The sequence below is a fragment of the Myotis lucifugus genome, unplaced genomic scaffold, assembly GCF_000147115.1.
Source record: "Myotis lucifugus unplaced genomic scaffold, Myoluc2.0 scaffold_3, whole genome shotgun sequence".
NCBI classification, from domain to species: domain Eukaryota; kingdom Metazoa; phylum Chordata; class Mammalia; order Chiroptera; family Vespertilionidae; genus Myotis; species Myotis lucifugus.
Window position 1 is genome coordinate 3,613,308 of NW_005871051.1, and position 20,210 is coordinate 3,633,517.

Consider the following 20,210-nt stretch of genomic DNA (forward strand, 5'->3'; position numbering starts at 1 on the left):
ATTGTGATGTGGGAAGAAAATATTGGAACCTTCACTTGTATTTTTCTTTAAAAAAGAAAGCATTTCAGCTGGCATTTAACTTCTGGGTTGGCGCTGTGCCCTCAGTCAGCGCTGCAGAGGATCTGGCCTCACAGTATTGGGGATGCCCTCAGGGAAGAGGGAGGCTTCCACAGTCCTGAGGGCGTGGGGTGGCCCTGGCTCCATTCATTCGCTGGGAGTGCACCCAAAGGCACAGGGAAGGGCCTGCCACGTCCATTTACAGGTTGTGAGATGTGCCCTTAAACGAAGAGCATCCTAAACGAAGCCAGGTGTATGCAAGGAACCCACATGAACAATGTGGAAGCTACGGAGCTGACACTTCCACTCCGGGTAAAGCTTCCGATCGCCTACATTACAAGGTAAAGTAATGACAGATTTCATCAGATCTGACAGGAGCTTGGCCAAAACAGGAAAGCCTTCAGAAGCCTATTATCTCCCTGGGTCATGGGAGATCCGATAAATGAAGAGCCTCCCCCTGAGTCTATGGTGCCTGGAAATACGACAGCAGTTCAGTATATAATTTATAAATAAATGAGATGCACATTTTGAAGATGCATGCTGGGAAAGTACTGCAGATATATGGCCAAAAAGATCGAAGATAATCATCTCCGAGAAATGGTGTAAAAACTGCTGGTACAGGATGCTTTTCGCACATTCAGAGCAAAATAACAATACCTACTGTCACTTGAATACCTTTGCCTTGTGCGTTATTTATTGCACTGGTACTAATTCTTGCTCTGCGTTAAGTAGTATGTAAATTGAGGATAGACTGACAAAACAAAACAGACAAGAACATTTCACAAATTCATACTTTTTGGAGATAAGACCAGTGAAATCATTAGAAATTTGTTTTCTAAAAGTCACAAAATGTGATTACTTTTTGAGTAACTAAGACTAGGGGAATGAGATATTATCTTCAAGAGGCACTTCTTTTAAAGAAATATTTAGAAATGCATTTCACACAAAGCAACAGGTTACGCAAAGAAAATATGTATTTGAGTGTGTGTGTGGGGGGGCTATATTCTTAAATAGGCAATACTTCTAAAGATATTTTAGCACAGATCATTTTGGTCTGTTTTTGTAAATAAAGTTTTATTGAAACAGCCCCGTTCCCTTGAGTAGGGAGTGTCCCTACTCATCCTCGAAGGACTGGCTCAGCCAGGCATCTCTTCTTGGAAGACGGTCTCTATCCAAGCAGTTCTTTGCTTCCTCCTCTATTCAGTTCTGATGTCGTATTGATCCACTTACCTGCGTGCCTCCCCCTCCAGACTGAGAGCTCATTGAAGTCAAGGACCATGGGGCCCACCCCGGACCACCCCAGTCACCCCCAGCCTGTGCCTGCCATGCAGCTGGCACTCAAATCAACAGCTGTTCATTGCTGGTAAGTAACCCTCTTGCATGAGAAGCAAAAGCCTTTAGCTCACCAGTGAGAATCCTACTCCAGCGGAGAGAATGTTTCTCTCTCCAGGGACTGAAGGTGGTAGATCACATCAGCCAGCCACTCACCTCACTCCTGGAGGCCACGGCCCGGTGCAGCGGGGTCAGCCACATGTTGTCCTTGGCATTCACACGAGCTCCTGGAACCAAAGAGCACAGGTGAGAGGCATGATGCAGCGGGGGGAGGGGGGAGGGGGGGGCTGGGGTCACGTCAGAGGCTGTATCTTGCGCTCTCATTTGCCCGGCACAATCACCACGCTGCATTTTGTTTTCCCCTGTATCAGCCCCGTGCTTTCTGGCAACTGCACAGGAGGAGACCCCCAGGGCTGCCGAGGAGCGAGATCAAGAACTGAGAATGTCCGAGAACTGGTACAGACTGGGTGGGAAATACGGCATCTCACTGGGCAGGAGACACAGTGGTGAGAGGACAGGTTCTCCAGGGCTGTGGACATGTGTGTTCTGAGGAATGAAGGACTTTTCCAGTGTGTGTGTGTGTGTGTGTGTGTGTGTGTGTGTGTGTGTGTTCCCGAATAGAAGGTATATTCCTGGATATAAAATACATAACCAGATAAAGTATTTTCTGTTTAGTCATTAAGGATATTTATCTCACAGGGCACACAACACTCTCTTGGCAAACGGTCCACGACAAGCAGCCTTCCAACTAGTGTGCACGAGGGGCCAGTCAGCTTCCAAACACGTCGGGCGAAGTTGAGTTCTGAAGGGATTTCGTCGGGGCTGAGAGGATCAGCAGAAATCTCCTTTATCCAGGAGTCCCCATTCTGTCTCTGGGATTAGCCAGGCATTTCAGTGGGAATAAGGCAGCCTCCATGGAGCGCTGGGGCAGACCAACAGGACGCCTGTGTGGGCTGCACATGGCTCCTCACACTGGGGGGGAGACAGGCTCCCTCACATTGTGGGGGGACAGATAGGCTTCCTCACACTGTGGGGGGAGACAGGCTCCCTCACTCTGTGGGGGACAGACAGGCTCACACCAGCCAGACCCCGCTCATACCCGAGCAGGAGCCAGCTCTCATTCACAGTTTCATCTCCGGAGCCACCTCCATCAAGCAGACGCCCCTAATGAACGGAGTCAAGGACAGCAGAATCGGCCCTCCTTCCGTGACACCCTCACAATCCTCACCAGGGCAAGCCCTCCAGGTCTACAGCTGAGCTGATAAAACACCCCATCTGCCCGATCTGCGTGGCTAGGTGGTTGAGTATTCAGCTATGAACCAGGAGGTCACCACGGTTCCATTCCCGGTCAGGGCACGTGCCCAGGTTGTGGGCTCGATCTCCAGTGGGGGGTGTGCAGGAGGCAGCCGATCAATGATTCTCTCTCATCATTAATCTTTTTCTCTCCCTCTCTTTTCCTCTCTGAAATCAATAACAAAAAAATATTTTTAAGAGAAAATTATAAAATAAAACAACCCCATCTGAGCTCCCTTTTCAGGGGGCTTCAGGGTTTTGACCAGTCTTCTGGTCAGAGATGGAAAGTTTTGTTAAAAGGGCTACTAAAGTTTTGTTAAAGGGAGGAGCAAGAGAAAATGCCGTCTGCGATGCAGTAAGATGAGACTCTTTTGGCCTTAGGACAACAAGGAAGGAAGTTGGTGAGGAAGAAGAGTGAGGAAGCAAGCGAGGCGGGCAGAGGAGGGGAGGGGGGGGCGGTGCCTCTGGGACAGACTGGGACAGGAGGCCAGTGAAAGCAGGGCTGGCTCATCGCTGTGAGGCCAAGGCCACTGACAGCTTAAAAAATAGAACCTTGGTTTTTTTTTTTACCAGTGTGTTTTTTCAAAAGGCACCAGGAGATGATGAGCTAGAAATTTAGTTTAAGATACCAGCTAAAAGGAAATAACAAATCATAGACCGTACACAATCTTTTTCTCTTTAACTGAAGGACAAATACCATTAACGATATTAATTATAGAAAACAAGAACATAATAATCCCTAAAGCCAAGAGACAGACTCCTGTCCTCCCACTCCCCAGACTAATTTCACTGGTTTGAGATGGGGCCAGGCACATCTATACTTTAAAATTTTTTTAAATAGCCGAAACCGGTTCGGCTCAGTGGATAGAGCATTGGCCTGCGGACTGAAGGGTCCCAGGTTCGATTCCGGTCAAGGGCATGTACCTTGGTTGCGGGCACCTCCCCAGTGGGGGGTGTGCAGGAGGCAGCTGATCGATGTTTCTCTCTCATCAATGTTTCTGACTCTCTATCCCTCTCCCTTCCTCTCTGTGAAAAATCAATAAAATATATTAAAAAAAATTTTTTTAAATATATTTTTACTGATTTCAGAGAGGAAGGGAGAGAGAGAGAGAGAGACAGAAACATCAATGATGAGAGAGGATCATTGATCTGCTGCTTCCTGCATGCCCCACACTGGGGATGGAGCCCACAACCCGGGCCTGTGCCCTGACAGGGAATTGAATCGTGACCTCCGGGCCTGGGGAGCTTTGAAGGTATACTTGTGGCCCAGCCGGCGTGGCTCAGTGGTGTTTCTCCCTCTCTCTTCCTCTCTGAAATCAATAAAAATATATGTTTTAAAAAGAAGAAGTATATGTCTAAAAAAAAATAACACGTCCACTCTTTCCATATAAAGTGGTCCCGCCACCCAGCATCCTCCAGGATTTTCCAGTTCAGGCCAGGGAATAAGGATAATACATAGCAAGAGGCTGTTGGTGGAACAGTCCGATTGAAAAGGAACTTTCCAGTTGAGGATGTGTTCCAAGCGGGTGTCTTAACATTCCTCTCATGCTCTCCTCTCTCCACAGCCGCTGTGCTGGTCCCAAACGCAGGCCTCCCCCCCCCCCCCCCAACACACACACACACACACACACACACACACACACACACACGGCTGCAGGGCAGCCAGAGGCCAGGAGCTCAGCCAGGAAAGGCAATGGGGAAGCCACGCCCACGCAGAGGGCAGCGCTCTGTCTCTCCGGGAACCTTTCGTTGACTCCAAATGCCATCCTGTCATCGCCACTTTGTGAACCTAAGCAGCTCATCCCCCTGTAGCTCCATCACCAGCCAGCCAACCAGGACACTCCTGAGGGCAGGCTGCCTGCGTGTAGCACATGCCCAAACCTGAGTCCACCTGCTTGGCCACCGCATGTCAGAATTTTACCTTCAACCTCCCTCTCTTCCTTCTCCCTGCCCCCTTCTCCTCCTTCCCTCTCCTCCCTCCCTCCCACCCCCGTGACATACAACCTGCTCTGGCTTTGTGTGCAGCATTAGAAGGCTCTATATCATGTTCCTAAAGGAGATAACTTGGAGTTATAACCATTGAAAATGTTGCAAATCCGATGAGAGGGGAATGGCATCTCGCTGCGGTGCCTTCCTGTTTAACAGTGCGGTTGGGTATCTGCTAATGCTTGTCTCCTGCCCACTCATCATTCATTCTCCGAGAACTGCCTGTTCAGATGCTTTGCTTATTTCCCTTATTCTATTCTTGTTTGTCCTTATAATTTACAGACATTTGCATTGTGTTGTTATGATAATTTTTATTTATGTATTCTGAAAACTTTCAGTTGTATGTAGATCCCAGTGTGGCTTTTAATATTAAAATTCTCTCAAGGAGAAAAATGACCCCGAGCTGGCTGAGCTCATAAAGCAACCCCCCCTCACCCCCTCATGTGTAACACACCCCGGCACTGCTTCCCTGCGGCTCCAGGTACTGAAAGCTCATCACAGAGCTGGGACGGGGCTTCTCACGGTCACCGCTGAGTCCCCTGTCCCTCCACTGGTCCTCCAGGAAAGCTCCCCTCCCCAGCAACGGAATTAAGACAAAAGCAGAGTTATCTGAACGGGGACCGGGCAGTATTTCATCAGTGTCATCCCTGCCACTGGCTTCCTCGGCCTCTTTCCGGAACACATCCAGTCTTGTTTACATGTCAGCGGGAGACGTAGACGGTTGAGTATTTATAACTGATTTTTCTAAAGGACACTCCCTCTTATTTACCTGCCCGTCAGGGGCCATGGTGCACCGAAGGACACGGGGCCTGCATGCCGAGTGATTTAAAGGCAGATGCAGTTACCCAAGGACATCTGAAGCTTAAATGATTATTCTTTAAATGGCAGGCTCTCCTGATTCTTCAGAAACAGAGACCCAGCTCACAGTTGTCAGGCATGAACCCTGATTGCGAGTTAAGTGTGTTTTGCGTCTCACCCCTATTACCACCTGATTGTATGTTCACAGAGAGCTCTGAGCGTCTTTTCCAGAGGCGACATGTCTGTTCTCTTAGCCCTGTCGTCTAGGAAAAAGTAGAACAAAGACCAAAGGTACACGAGGGACTGAAAACACTTAGAGGTCAAAGAGGATAACTGATTCTCAAGGCTGATGTATCCCCAGTTTGGCTTTTAATTACAGAAACAAACAAGTATAGACCAGAAATCATATGGAACATGATTAGGATATAATGAAATGGGCTCGCTATTGATTTCTTTCACGCAGAGACCAAATCTTATTACAGCCCAGGAGCAGTGTCCTTCAAAGCAATGACTTTGGAAGCGTGTATGATAATCCCGTGGATGTGTCAACCGCTCAGAGCATCTTCAGCACTCCCCTTGGACTTGCCGTTGGAGCCGGTTGCCATGCCCACCAGAAATGGCTCATCCCCTGATAATCACACCACCTCTGGGGGCAAAACCAGCACTGCCTGGTTTAATCACCTTCACCTCTTGGGGGTGGAAAAACACACACACAAAAACCGAATCCAACCTTAAGGGATGAGTATTTGTTATGCATAAGAGCATCAAAGCAATGGCCTGCCGGGGCTCAGGAGACAATTTGCGTTGGGAGCAGAAATCACATTTTGAAAGATCACAGGAAATCCCTTTACCGGAACACCCCTTGTTGGGTGGCCTACATGCAAATGAACTCACTATTTTGAATTCCTACTTACACCTCACACATCCCATGCCAGAGGGTGAGGATTCAATGTTGTTCCTCCCGCCCAGGGCGCTAACCCGTGTGCATCCCAGTTTCTCTACAGCTGCTGTCACTGGGGTCGTGGTCCCGTGCGCTCCGCTTCCTGCACTGCAACCTTGTCCCTTAACTCTCATCCACTCACTGGTTCACGTTGGTCTCATGCATGCAGCTCTGGGCAACAGCAAGCTCTTGGCCTTCTCTCTGACTTGAGCCTGACAAGGCCAGTTCCCAAACAGAAGCTAGAGTCAGGTGGGGAAGTAAAGCCAGAATCCGCTCCGGCGGTTACAGGAAGCGGGATTTCGCAAGGCCTATTCCTCTCTGCTCAGGGGCCTCGGGGCTCCATCCGCCAGGCTAACAGGAGACAATGTCAGGAGGGATTAATGGGGTTGGGTTACACTACACTCTGCAGTTAATACAATAGAGAACACAGCTGTAATGGGCTATTCTGGCAAAGCCAAATTATTTGTTCAACATGGGAATCATTAACACTTCATTTGTTATGAAGTTGGAGAAGAGTTTGGGTGGATTCCCCAAAGCAGTGGTTCTCAACCTTCTGGCCCTTTAAATACAGTTCCTCATGTTGTGACCCAACCATAAAATTATTTTCGTTGCTACTTCATAACTGTAATGTTGCTACTGTGATGAATCGTCATGTAAATATCTGATATGCAGGATGGTCTTAGGCGACCCCTGTGAAAGTGTCGTTCGACCGCCAAAGGGTTGAGAACCGCTGCCCTAAAGGGTCAGCTGCCAGATGAAAGCTCAGAGATGAAATCGTCCTGCTCTTACAGTGACATTTCTTTAGGAATATAATATACAACTGGATACAGGACTCCTAAGGGAACACTAAAGCCATGTGAATTCCATGCGTTTACCTAAAGCTTCCACAGTTGAGTAAAATTTATCAAGAACCTTCCCAATGCTCTCTCGGACCCTAAATCTTTCTAATTTAATGGGGGAGGAGAAATTCCATGTCATGTGCCACCCAAAATTATACTGGAGAGGTTAACAGCTCAGAATTCCAAGACAAAGAGGTATACAGATCAAGATATATTCTCCAGGCGCCACTGAATGAGCCACATTTAAGAGTGGCTGGCCCTAAACTGAGCTGATTTGGCTCAGTGGATAGAGTGTCACCCTGAGGACTGAAGAGTCCTGGGTTTGATTCCGGTCAAGGGCACATGCCTGGGTTTCAGGCTTGATCCCCAGTGTGGGGCATGCAGGAGGCAAATGACCAATGATTCTCTCTCATCATTGATGTTTCTATCTCTCTCCCTCTCCCTTCCTCTCTGAAATCAATAAAATTTAAAAAAAAAAAAAAAAAGAGCAGCTGGTGGACTCTATGACACGTGGAGGCACCTAAGGAAAATAGAGGGTCAACTTCACGCTGCGGAATTAAAACCTCCCCCTTCAGGTGTGGAAAAACAGACAAAAACCAAGCTTGGGGTCCAAGACAAGGTTCTGAATTCGTACATTCATGAACCTAACCTTTTTCTGAGACGCTGAGGTGTCTCTTCATACATTTGGGTGGTGAGGACAGCAGTTGGGACCATTAGGTGTCATACCACAAAGTTCTTTACTTTACACCCCACTGGTTTCCACCTACAATTTTCCATGGGCCAAGTCTCTATGGCTGGGGCAGCCGGCCAGGTGCGCGCTGGCTCTGAGCCTTGGTCCGTGCCAACACTGAACAATGCGTGTTTGTTTGGCCTCCGGCCCTGGAACATCTTAGAACCGTCAGAGGAGGCCTGCTCTCAGGAACACAAGGACGCCACACAGACTCCCACCCAGCGCCAGGCAACGGCCAGGAGCGCAGGCCGCAGGTCTAAGGCACAGAGCACTTGTGTCCGGGAAAGCCCACCTCGAAGGGGACACAGCACAAGGAGGCAATGTAACCTTCCTTGTGTGTCCCAGCACAACTGTTGTTTTTGTTGGTTTGTTTATTAATCCTCACCCAAGGGTATTTTTTCCAATGATTTTTAGAAAGAGTAGAAGGAAGGGTGAAGGAAAGAGAGAGAGAGAGAGAAACATTGATGTGACAGAGACATATCAATTGGTTGCCTCCCACATGTGCCTCTACCAGGGCTGGAGATGGAGCCTGCAACCAAGGTACGTGCCCTTGACCGGAATCTAACCTGCGACCCTTCAGTCCACAGGCCAATGCTCTAACGCTGGGCCAAACCGGCCAGAGATCCCAGCATAATTCTGCTTCCTTCCCACAATGTCCTCCACATCTGCTTAAACACCTGCATCAGCTCCCACCCGTGCGCAGCTCACTTTGGGTTCTACAGTTCCCTTTGCTACAGCAAACAAAGGCTGAGCCTCGGTGCAGGCCTTTGCATAGTCCAAGTTTTAACCTCCCCAACAGAAGGGAGGAGGAAAGGCAGCGGATCTGCACATGATCCACCCCAGGACACGTGCACGTGCTCAGACTCATTCCCGGGCCTTGTCTGGCAAACGCTCAAGGTGGAGAGCACATACTGATTTCAGAAACCTGCTCAGTGGGAGGTACCAAGCACACATGTTTCCAAAAATGAAAGCCTTGGCGTTTTTAACTCAAACAAAATACTTAAAATCCATAGAAAAATAAAGAGAATATCGCAAAGACCAGTGCACATGCAAATCAGATTTAACACATTTGCCAAATTTGCTTCCAATTTTTAGAAAATAGAATACTTTACAGAGTTGTAGCCTCTTTTATGCCCTTCCCTGAAAACACCCCTCACTCAGCCAACCTCCTCAGAAGTAAGTAACACTGTCCAGAAATTAATGTTTCCTTTCCTTGCGTGTTTTTATATTTTTATTACATGGCCATAGTCATAGGTCCATAAACAGAACAAAGCATTGTTTTGCAGTGCAATTCAGATCTATGTACATATACACACATTTGTGTCTGTTCATATAGACTCTAAGGAACCAGTTTGCCTGTTTGTTCTTTTATAAAGACATCCAAATACGCTGGACTCACCTACCATGCTGGGCCCGATAGATAGTCAGGAATCAGATTTTCAAACCACACATAAGTTTTTCTGGAGACGTCATTTTACAATAAGAACAACTTCTTGCACACGAGCCAGTTTGGCTCAGTGGATAGAGTGTCAGCCTGTGGACTGAAGGGTCCTGGGTTCAATTACAGTCAAGGGCACATGCCCAGGTTTCAGGGTCAATCCCCATTAGGGGGTGTGCAGGAGGCAGCCAATCAATGATTCTCTCTCACCACTGATGTTTCTATCTCTCTCTCCTTCTCCCTTCCTCTCTGAAATCAATAAAAATATATATATTTTTTTTAAAAAAGAACAACTTCTTGCACTTTTTACACCTTTAGTGACAAACTCGCTGATCAAATCAACTTCCACAAGCCCCATAAGGAAACTGTTTGCGGTCCTTCACGTGGTCACTGTAATGAGTGGGTCGCTGGCGTTATCTGCGGTGACTACGCACGGCTGGCATTTACCTGAAAGGATCAGGAGCTCGATGATCTCGGCATCTCCCAGGAACGCGGCCACGTGCAGCGGAGTGCGCTTCTCCGAGTCCTGCAACCAGGGCAACAGTAAGCAAGTCAGTGTGGCCGCAGGGGCCTTTGGGAGACACAGCAAGACAGCACACCCTCTGAGGCTCACGCTTGGGAGAGATCGAAGGCCAGACACCTACTCAGGCGAGTTCCACTTACACGTTTCCCTCAGCATCTCCCCCAGGCCCATGCACGCGAGATTCCATTTTCTGAGTCTGTGTCCTGTTGGCCTCGCTCTCCTGCTAGGGAAGGTCAGCTCCGGTCAAGGATGGCCCATCATGCACTAGAATCTCAGTGTTCGGCAAACTGTGGCTCGGCAAACCACGGCTCGCGAGCCACATGCGGCTCTTTGGTCCCTTCAGTGTGGCTCTTCCACAAAATACTGACTTCTGCGCATGGGCCATGAAGTTTCAATCGCACTGTACATGCGCGTCCGCAAGTGGTATTTTGTGGAAGAGCCGCACTCAAGGGGCCAAAGAGCCGCATGTAGCTCGCGAGCCGCGGTTTGCTGACCACAGCACTAGATGATGGAACTGAATTTATTTTCAAGCCTTCAGTAATGGCTGAAAAACACCAATCTGAACCATTCTACCTACCCGCACTGCATAACTCAAAGCTTTCAATGATTTGTTTTCTTTCTGGAATTTTTCACAAGGACATTGAACATAGGTACGGTCATTTTCTTCTTTCTATCTCCATTCACTGTGGCCTACACACTTCCCATTCATGTAATACTTACTGAATGCCTACTATGTGCCAGGAACCAACGTGTGGGGACGGGAGGGTAACTGTGAAAGGCCCAGTCCCTGCCTTCAAGGAGGAGGCCAACAGTAGTCATGAACACAAATGACACAGTAAGATCATTTCAGATGGTGATGACAAAATTAAAACAGGGTGATGGGACCAAGTGACTGGGAAGATGGGAATAAAATTCCTTAGAGTGCTCAGGTAAGGCCTTCCTGAGGATGCTGATAGTGAGGTCTAAGTAGACACTGTTAGTTCTGTTTTATAGATGAGAAACTGTGGCTCAAATAAATTACAAAATTTCCTCAAGACCCCATCAGTGCATAGCAGAGCCAAGCTGAGCTCTTCCCCACTCTACGTCCTTGGCAAGGCCTTTCACATACTGTGCTCAGAGGCAGTACAATAACATGCAGGGGGGAAATTGCTTCCCCATCTGTACATCGGAGATAGTAATACTCAGCTTAGAGAATTGATAAGAGAATTCAAGGTAAGGCAAGTCAACACAGCCCGGGCAGGCACGAGGCTTGGCCATGCACAGCCAGTGCTCCGTGCAGAGCCATCGCTGCCATCAGCACAGACACTCCTGTGACATCTTCCCTCCAAGCCTGAGGACCCTCAGGACCAAGCCTGGGTCTCACTCCCGCTTACCCCTAGAGCAGCAGCAAACTAGGTGCTCAGCAGAAGCTGGCCAAACCGAACTGCGTGCACGGTCTCCCCCACAAACATCCAGCCACTGCGCCATAACAGTGGCAGCCAAAGTCTGCATGCTGCCTTTGAGGTTTCTCCTAAAACTAGCCTGCGTTTTAGTTTCCAGATATTCATGGATTCATGATTAATCTTACTCATCCTTCCTGTGATAACCTGATGATACAAGCCACCTCACAACCCTGGATTAGGCCGAGGAGATGATCCTATTTTCTGACAGCTCAGCCCTCTGCTCTTCCAGACTCGTGCTTTCAGGCACTTCATGACGCACAAACACCTAAAACAGGTGGCAGCCAGAGGACACAGCAAGAGCTGATCTCCAACCAGTCTATTTGTTAGGAGGTCTGGCAAATAGGCTTTATGACGGGATGGACTAACTTTTAAGTAGATAAAAAGAGGAGTCTGGCCAGGCCGGTATGGCTCAGTGGGTTAGAGCGTCGTCCTGTGCCCCAGAAGGTCACAGGTTCGATTTCCAGTCAGGGCATGTACCTGGGTTGCAGGTTCGATCCCCAGCACCAGCCGGGGCACATGCAGGAGGCAACCAATCAGTGTTTCTTTCTCTCTCTTCTCCCTCCCTTCCTCCCTAAAATCAATGGGAAAAATATCTTCAGTGAGGATAAAATAAATAAATAAATAAAAAAGAGGAGCCTGCATTAGCTGGGAATGTATGTTGTCAATGTATGCTGCAGTGATTACTACAGATAAGTGGAAATCGGGCAGGCACACAACTGTTCTATATGAAACAATGGTACGCCTTGGAAAATTCATTCAGAAGATACACAACTATGGTTCGTCCTCTGCTCACTAGATCACCCTTTTGGTGAAAATAAAACTTCAATATTTGAAAACACATTTGCTCATTTGAGAATCCAGCGTATTAACTGGTGTGATGGATTATGCAAGTAACCGAGACCAGACTTGCACAAATGTTTTCTATTTCTGTTTCTTCTGGTGAGATCGCTAGAAGCACTTTCCATGTCAGCCTCATATTCCCTTTCAAGCCCCACTATAGCTACCAAAACATTTCTGTTGGGTCCTGGGATAAAAGTCATATAATTACACGTTCTCCTGTGAATTGAACTGGTTGCAGGGTTTGGCTCAACAAATTAGACCTACCTAAGTGATTTCAACAAGGGCTAACCCAACCCAAATATGACTTCATTTGACCCGAAGCAGAGTCAGGGCTCTGTTGAGAATGTGACCTCCAATAAAGCCAAGAACACCCTCATATCTAAACCTGCTGGCCTGTTATTATATGCCTGGCCTTTCTGATTTTGTAGCCCCTTTTATGACACTTTCATGACATGGCTTGTTGAAACCAAAGCTTTTATAGTATAAAATGGGTGTGTTATGTGAGATCATATTGTAAAAATTTTTGATCGTTAAATCCCAGTGTCCCTGTTGCTATGCATTTAAAAGTTTCCTGTAGTAGCCCTGACCGGTTTGGCTCAGTGGATAGAGCGTTGGCCTGCGGACTGAAGGGTTCCGGGTTCAATTCCAGTCAAGGGCATGTACCTTGGTTGCAGGCACATCCCCAGTAGGGGGTGTGCAGAAGGCAGCTGATTGATGTTTCTCTCTCATCAATGTTTCTAATTCTCTCTCCCTCTCCCTTCCTCTCTGTAAAAAATCAATAAAATATATTTAAAAAATAAAAATAAAAGTTTCCTGTAGCTTCTAGTACATCTATGCATTTCTATTACTTTTTAAAAATATATTTATATTGATTTCAGAGAGGAAGGGAGAGGGAAAGAGAGATAGAAACATCAATGGTGAGAGACAATCATTGATAGCTGCCTCCTGCACGTCCCTTACTGGGGATCGAGCCCGCAACCCAGGCATGTGTCATGACCGAGAATCGAACCATGACCTCCTGGTTCATAGGTTGGCACTCAACCACTGAGCCACACCAGTCAGGCTATGCATTTCTATTACTGACCAAGGGTTGCTGACACTTGCTCTCTCACTGGTGCCTGAGTGACGTACGGGATCATGGGTCAAGGGCAGACTCAGAGCCACAGTCATCACCATGCTCCATCCGGTGAGACTGTCCAGCAGTTTGCAGTTCATTCTGTGCCTCAGTTTAAGGCCACTCTGCTTTTTCCTAAGCCAGACAAATGGGGTAGGAGGTGCAATGACAGGAGAAGGGGGAAGTCTCTGGGGAAAAGAGGGTTCTAGTAATAACACTGGTAAAAATGGGTTCTAGGCCAGTGTACCCTAGGGCATCTAGAAGAAGAAACAAAACCTACCTGCTAATCATGGAGTGCTTTTAATTTTTTTTTTCAAAATGCCTTATCTATTCTTCTACATGACTTGCATAACATCCCTATCAGAGGAGACACACGTTTCAGAACTTTGTTGTTAAGTCTTATTATCACCATTTAAAAGAGGGAATCTGAGCCCTCGCTGGTTTGGCTCAGTGGACAGAGTGTCGGCCTGCAAGACTGAAGGGTCCCCAGTGTGGTTCCCATCAAGGGCACATGCCCAGGTTGCGGGCTCGATTGGGGGTGGCCAATCAATGATTCTCTCTATCATTGATGTTTCTCTCTCCCTCTCTCTCCCTCTCTCTTCCTCACTGAAATCAAAAACCATATATTTAAAAATAGTAATAAAAAAAATAAAAGAGGGAATCTGAGCCCTTGAATTGGGTTGTATGACTTGCCCACACAGGAAACATGTTAAGGAATGAGGTGTCCTGGCTTCCCCTCTGTATCTGAAGACTGACCTAATGGTAGTTTCTAGATCAAAGTTAGAATCCAGGACCAGCCAGGACGCTCACAGCCTCAGCAGAGTGGCCAAGCCACGTGCTCCCTGCACTGGCTTTCACCTCCTCTGTTGCCAAGTGCACCCTCTGAAATGAATGGTCATGTGGCTCTTCACACCACCCACAAACCCAAGAGGAGAAAATACTTCAAAAGCAGGCACAGTAAGACCAGCACCCACTGGAGATGGCTCATTGGAGGAGTTTTTAACGGATTGTTCAAGTACCACAAAAAGAGAGATCTCTTTCCGTTACCCTGTACCTCCGATTCCAAACAGCCCTTTGCAAACAGACCCATGAAAAGACCCAGGTTTCTCCAGAAGGAAGGAAGGTAACCCTCCCTCTATGAATAGCCAGAGACACACAGCCTGGTGGCGTCTGAGCTAGATGTGCAGAGTGTCAGGGAGAGATCAGGCAGAGGAAGTGTCTGCCGTCTGTTTACCAAGGAAGCAGATGAAAGAAAACAGGGAACTCAAAGTATATACACGTGCGGTGAGCTTGACATGGGCAGGGAGTTTATTCTGGCAGCTATGAGCACTGTGCAGGCTGAGGGGACGGCCCACACCTTTGTTTTAAAGATGAAGAATTGTTTATTACATGCTTTGGAGACTCTCAGAAGTGCACGATCTAATCTTCACTGCAAGTATCTGTCGTGCGCTAAAACAAACATCCCTCCCTCCATATAAATATCTTACGTACCAAGACAGACAGATGCAGCAACAGTGAGAAAACAGCCCTGCAAGGCCTTCCTGTCATGAAATGCAGAAGTTCCCATTGTCAATGCAAGCGCCCCCTGATATTGAAGGAGCAGGGAAGTGACTGACAGCTGGGGCCCAACGAGCTTTGTGTGCTAACCAACAGGTCACCCGGAGCAAGGCAGTGTCTACAGAACCTGAACACAACACAGGTTCCCTGGAAAGACTTCAAACCATGTGAGGAAAAGAGCCGAAGACACGTCATAGACTGAAGTCAAGCAAGAGGCAAATAAGAAAGACACTTGGTTTTAAGGCGGGGAATGCAAAGAAGTTTGTAAAGAAGAAAGCAAAGGAGAGAAGCATCCTGTTTCTTTTTTAAATCTTCATGTTTGCTTTCACGTTTGAACATCTCACAGATCTAGACAAGCACAGAAAATGACAGACCTGTATGTTCCTACCACGAAAAATCAAGCATGTTAACATTTTTCTATGTCCGCTTCAGACACTGTTTTAAAAGATAGCTTTAGGGGTACAGCACCATGAGAACTGTGACTGACTTGTTCTGAAAATAACTTGAAGAGTATATGTGTGTGTATGTGTGTGTGTGTGAGAGAGGGAGAGAGAGAGAGAGACAGAGAAAGAGAGAGAGAGAGAGAGAGAGAGAGAGAGAGAGAGAGAGAGAGAGAGAGAGGTGTTAGGCTGTTTTCGTTCTTCACCATTACAAATGGTGTCGCAATGTACATCTTTCTACATGTCTCCATGTGCATATGTATGAGAATTTCTCTAGAGCAGATACCAAGAAAAGGAAGTAGCTCAATCTTAGGGTATATTCATAGTCAACTGTACTAGGTATTGTCAAGTAGCCTCAAAAAAAATTTTAATAATTTACACTCCCACCAGCCACCTAGTAGGTCCTTCTCCCCACATTCTTGCTAATATTTGATGTTATCAACCTTATTACTCTGCAAATATGATGTGCCTGACATGGTATTTCACTAAGTACAAGTGAGATTAAGATCCTTTTCTTATGTTTATTAAAAGTTCAACTGCAGCCCAGCCGGCATGGCTCAGTGGTTGAGTGTCAACCTATGAACCAGGAGGTCACGGTTCGATTCCTGGTCAGGGCACATGCCAGGGTTGTGGGCTCGATCCCCAGTAGGGGGCTTGCAGGAGGCAGCCGATCAATGATTCTGTCTCATCATTGATGTTTCTCTCTTCCTCTCCCTTCTCTCTCTGAAATCAATAATTTATATATATATATATATATATATATATATATATATATATATATATATATATATATATAAAATCTCAGGAGAGGACGCTGGAATAATAAATATTTGTACTGTGAGGGATTAGAGAGTCGAGAGAGTTGTACTCATTGGCTCACAGTCACATGGGGGTGAATGGGAGTGGTGGGACTACTCATACACACAAGATATGAGAATATTTACTGCGCCTACTACTGTCCGACCCTTTTTCTGGGTTTTTATGAAAATGAGGCATCAAAGAGAAAATCCAAGCTTTCCGGGGGGTTAACCAAAAAAAAAAAATGGGGGACACACCCGACTGTTCCTTGGGGGGGGGAGTTTTTTTTTTCCCCCGGGCACAAAGGGGCCTCAGTTTTTGAAATTCACAAACAGACAAGAAATTTTTGGCATAAAAGAAGAAACCTTCTCTGTTCTTCCCCCCCGACGCTACAAAACCAATCCACCACACCCTTACGCGGGTTTGGGGACGGGGGGGGGGGGGGGGGGGGGCTGAGGGGAATTAAAAGCAAAAGCTTATAATAACAATTTCTGTGCTCCACCGAACATCATCTTAGCTGACAGGATTAGTATCTCTTTACCAAGTTCTTTTTCAGCCTCTGGGTAGATATCTTAGAAACAGAGTGTATATGCAATACAGACAATAAAAATCGCCAGTGCAGTTATTTGGACCTAATATATCAGATCAGCTCAATGCATCCACATGTTAACAATAATTATCCTCTGGGTGAGTAATTTTATGGGTGTTCTTCACCCTCTTCTTTCTTGGCCTGTATTTCAAGTCTTGTAGATATAATGCAGTTTAGAAATAAGAAAACAAAATTCCTTTGTATATAAGAAACCAATTTCCTATTTAAAAAAAACCCCACAGATCTTTAATAAAAGCTAGTTTTAAATATTACATATAAATAGTAAAGCACTGGACATTATTTCCTGTCCAAAGCCTTAATTTTCTTGCAGTAGGTTTTAAATAATTGATATGTGAATAAAAATTAAAAATTGATATGTGAATGTGTTTCCTTGCAAAGGACAAAACATTTTGCTTGTGACCGCACGTGGGAAAACTGTACCTTGTGTAATGCTCCACGGAGCTGCCGAAGCGCTGCCCTACACAGTGCACCATCCGGTCTATTATTATTATTACCAGTAATGTCAGAGAGAAAGGGAGAGCGAGAGAGAGATAGAAACATGGATGATGAGAGAAAATCATTGATTGGCTGCCTCCTACAAGGCCCCCACTGGGGATCAAGCCCGCAACCCAGGCATGTGCCCTCGACTGGAATTAACCTGGGACCCTTTAGTCTGCAGGGTGACACTCTATCCACTGAGCCAAACCGGCTAAGGCACATCATCCAGTCTTAAGAAAACCCAGGGAGAAGGACCACGGAGGTTGTGTTAACCCAGTTTTACGGGAAAGGAATCAAGGCTGACTCCGAGAGCTAATGACTCATCATGACTTGCCCAAAGCCACGCGCCAACACTGGGTGCCTCTGGGCTTCCTGGTTCCACATGCTCTGCGTCCGCTCACAGCAGTGCCCGGGCCTTCCTTATCAGTACGAATTCCTCTCCCAGCAAGAACCTGCGTCCACCCTCCTCACAGCACTCTGAAGGCCTTGGGTCCTACTCTGATCTTTCCTGTCAGGTGACCTGCAGGGCAGGGACACACACACACACACACACACACACTGGCATTAGAAACATCCTCCAATGGTCAAGAAAACGCAGACTCTGGAGTCAGAATGGCCTGACTTTGAGTCCCTCCTCTGTCACTGTGTGACTTTGGGCAAATAACTCAGCCTCCCTGACACTCATTTTCCTTTTCTGTAAAATAAAATAGGATCAAACTAGACATCCAACAAATATCAGTCACCTAGTATTATGATTATAACTATGGACATCTTTGTGGCTTATCCTGATTGTTTTCGGTTCCTCTTGGTGATCTGACAAAATAAGACTCAGAACAGTTTCTGGAGAAACTTTCCCGGTAAGAAATGGTATTCGCCAGGACAAGGGCTGAAGTGCCTCCTCACAGCTGGCCAGTAGCAGTGCTTTGCTGACTCCTCTCCTGCAAGAAGCAGTCAACCCCGTGGGCAGGGCCATGCCTTCTGCTACCTCAACCCACAGGCAGCCGAAGCCTCTCCCAGACTCCGCGTTGGGCCTGGCAGCTTCGTCCTCCGCGGTGGGTCTCCGGCCGTGGCACCGTCACCACTGACCATCTGCCCTTGCTCTCCCTGCCTCTCGCTAGCCAGGCTGTGGGCTCAGAGCAGAGATAATCCGACTGATCTCGGTATCAACCTAGCACCACGCCTGGCGCACAGTAGGTGCTCAATATGTGTCTTGGAGGAATCTAAAGGAGTAATGTCTTGATTTAATCTTAGATTCTATCAAAACCTACACCCCAATGAAAAATGGCCTGTGTGAGGCTAGCCTGCAGGTTTCTGTGGTGAGACGGAGAACTGGTTGTCTGAGAGGTTACGAATGCGCAAGTGTCTCTCATCATTGATGCTTCTCTCTCTCTTCTCTCTCTCTCTCTCTCTCTCTCTCTCTCTCTCTCTCTCTCTCTCTCCATCTCCCTTCCTCTCTCTAAAATCAATAAAAACATCTTTTTTTTTAACCATTTGTACTCCATATGCGTCTATAGACGCACGTGGTAGACCTTTATTATTACATTCAAAATATCCTGGCAGTTAACTGGTTAAAAAAGTACTGAAGGACCCACATCACAATCAGCCATGTCACTTGGCAAGGACCAAGAGTTCCTGGGGAAATTTTAATTCAGGGGGTAAGAAAGGACTTGATTTCCAACCTGGCTGCGTGAGGACTTTCTGCACACCTCAGACCACTGGAGGGCTGGCCTCAGAAGCCACCCGCTGGGTCTGGGCAGCAGGACCCCTCTCTGCAGCACAAGGTCAAGGGCGTGAGGTGGAGAGGGTGGGAGAGGGAGGAGGGGAGCGCAGCTGCTGTGCTCCTGGAGTTCCCAGGAAGCCTGGCCCAGGACGCCTTTCCCTTGCTCTCCGGGCCACACGGTGGGGCCAGGCAGCTCAGGCACTCCCAGCTGAAGAGAAGCCCTCAGGAGAGCACCCCCACCCCCACCCCAGGGCAGTCTTTTTAGTGGAAGAAAGAAAGGCAGGCCCTGCCTCTATGCTGAGCATCTGTGGTGTTGAATCCCCTCCCTTGACTGGGAGATCGCAGTCCACTTTCTAAGGGGGGTTGGGGAAGGGGGGTTTGGGGATCATCCTGAAATAGGATCCTTGCACCTCACACTGCTCCCTTTCCTGCAGCTCCCCTCTAAGCCTCCATGCCTGTCAACCCCGCCCCCTGCCAAGGGACCCCTCCCAGCCACAGGACACTGCTCTTCCTGGCACCAGGCACCAGGCCTGCCTGCTCATCAGAGCTGCCTGCTCCATTTCTCCACCCTAAGATGTCTTACTGTAGAAGGCCCAGCCCTCGACCTCCCACAGGCCCTCCCGGCAACCACTCTCCAAAGGGGCCCCTCCCTCTGTGGTCCCTGGGCTTTGCACTTAGCTGATTCTGCCTTGGATTTTAGCGCCTTGACCCTGGCAGCGCAACCCAGTGGGCCCTGGAGACGGAGGACCAGGTCCAAACCCCAGTCCTTCCACCTAAAGCCATATTGACCTCGGGCAAGGTCCTGGACCCTCCGAGAAGCCTCCATGTCTTTGTCTGTAAAATGGGGACAATAATGACACCTACCTCCTGGGGATTTGTGAGACGAAATGAAATGATGCTAATAAAGCCTAGTATATGGTTAGCACTCAACAAATATTGCCCAGTGCCATGTCATCCGTGTTTTCACTCTTTCCCTCACAGCTCATTCTTGATGGTTGGTAAAGATAGGGAGAGGAGCCCAGCCTGCATGGCTCAGTGGCTGAGCATTGAGCTGTGAACCAGGAGGACATGGTTTGATTCCAGTCAAGGCACATGCCTGGGTTGCAGGCTTGATCCCAGTGTGGTGTGTGCAGGAGGCAGCCGATCAGTGATTCTCTCTCATCATTGATGTTTCTATCTCTCTCTCCCTCTTTCTTCCTCTCTAAAGTCAATGGGAAAAAAATCATATATATATATATATATATATATATATATATATATATATATATATATTATA

General features: G+C 47.5%; 1 protein-coding gene across 1 annotated transcript in view; it reads right to left on the bottom strand.

Moving 5' to 3' along the window:
• Positions 1-20,210, bottom strand: part of ANKRD44 (ankyrin repeat domain 44) — a 132,362-nt gene that overhangs the window by 92,579 nt on the left and 19,573 nt on the right. Inside the window, exons 4-5 of the mRNA XM_023763119.1 lie at positions 9,861-9,939; positions 1,546-1,616 (exon numbers count right to left, since the gene is read on the bottom strand). Of these exons, the coding sequence (XP_023618887.1) occupies positions 1,546-1,616; positions 9,861-9,939 (150 nt within the window). The remainder of the gene's footprint in view (positions 1-1,545; positions 1,617-9,860; positions 9,940-20,210) is intronic.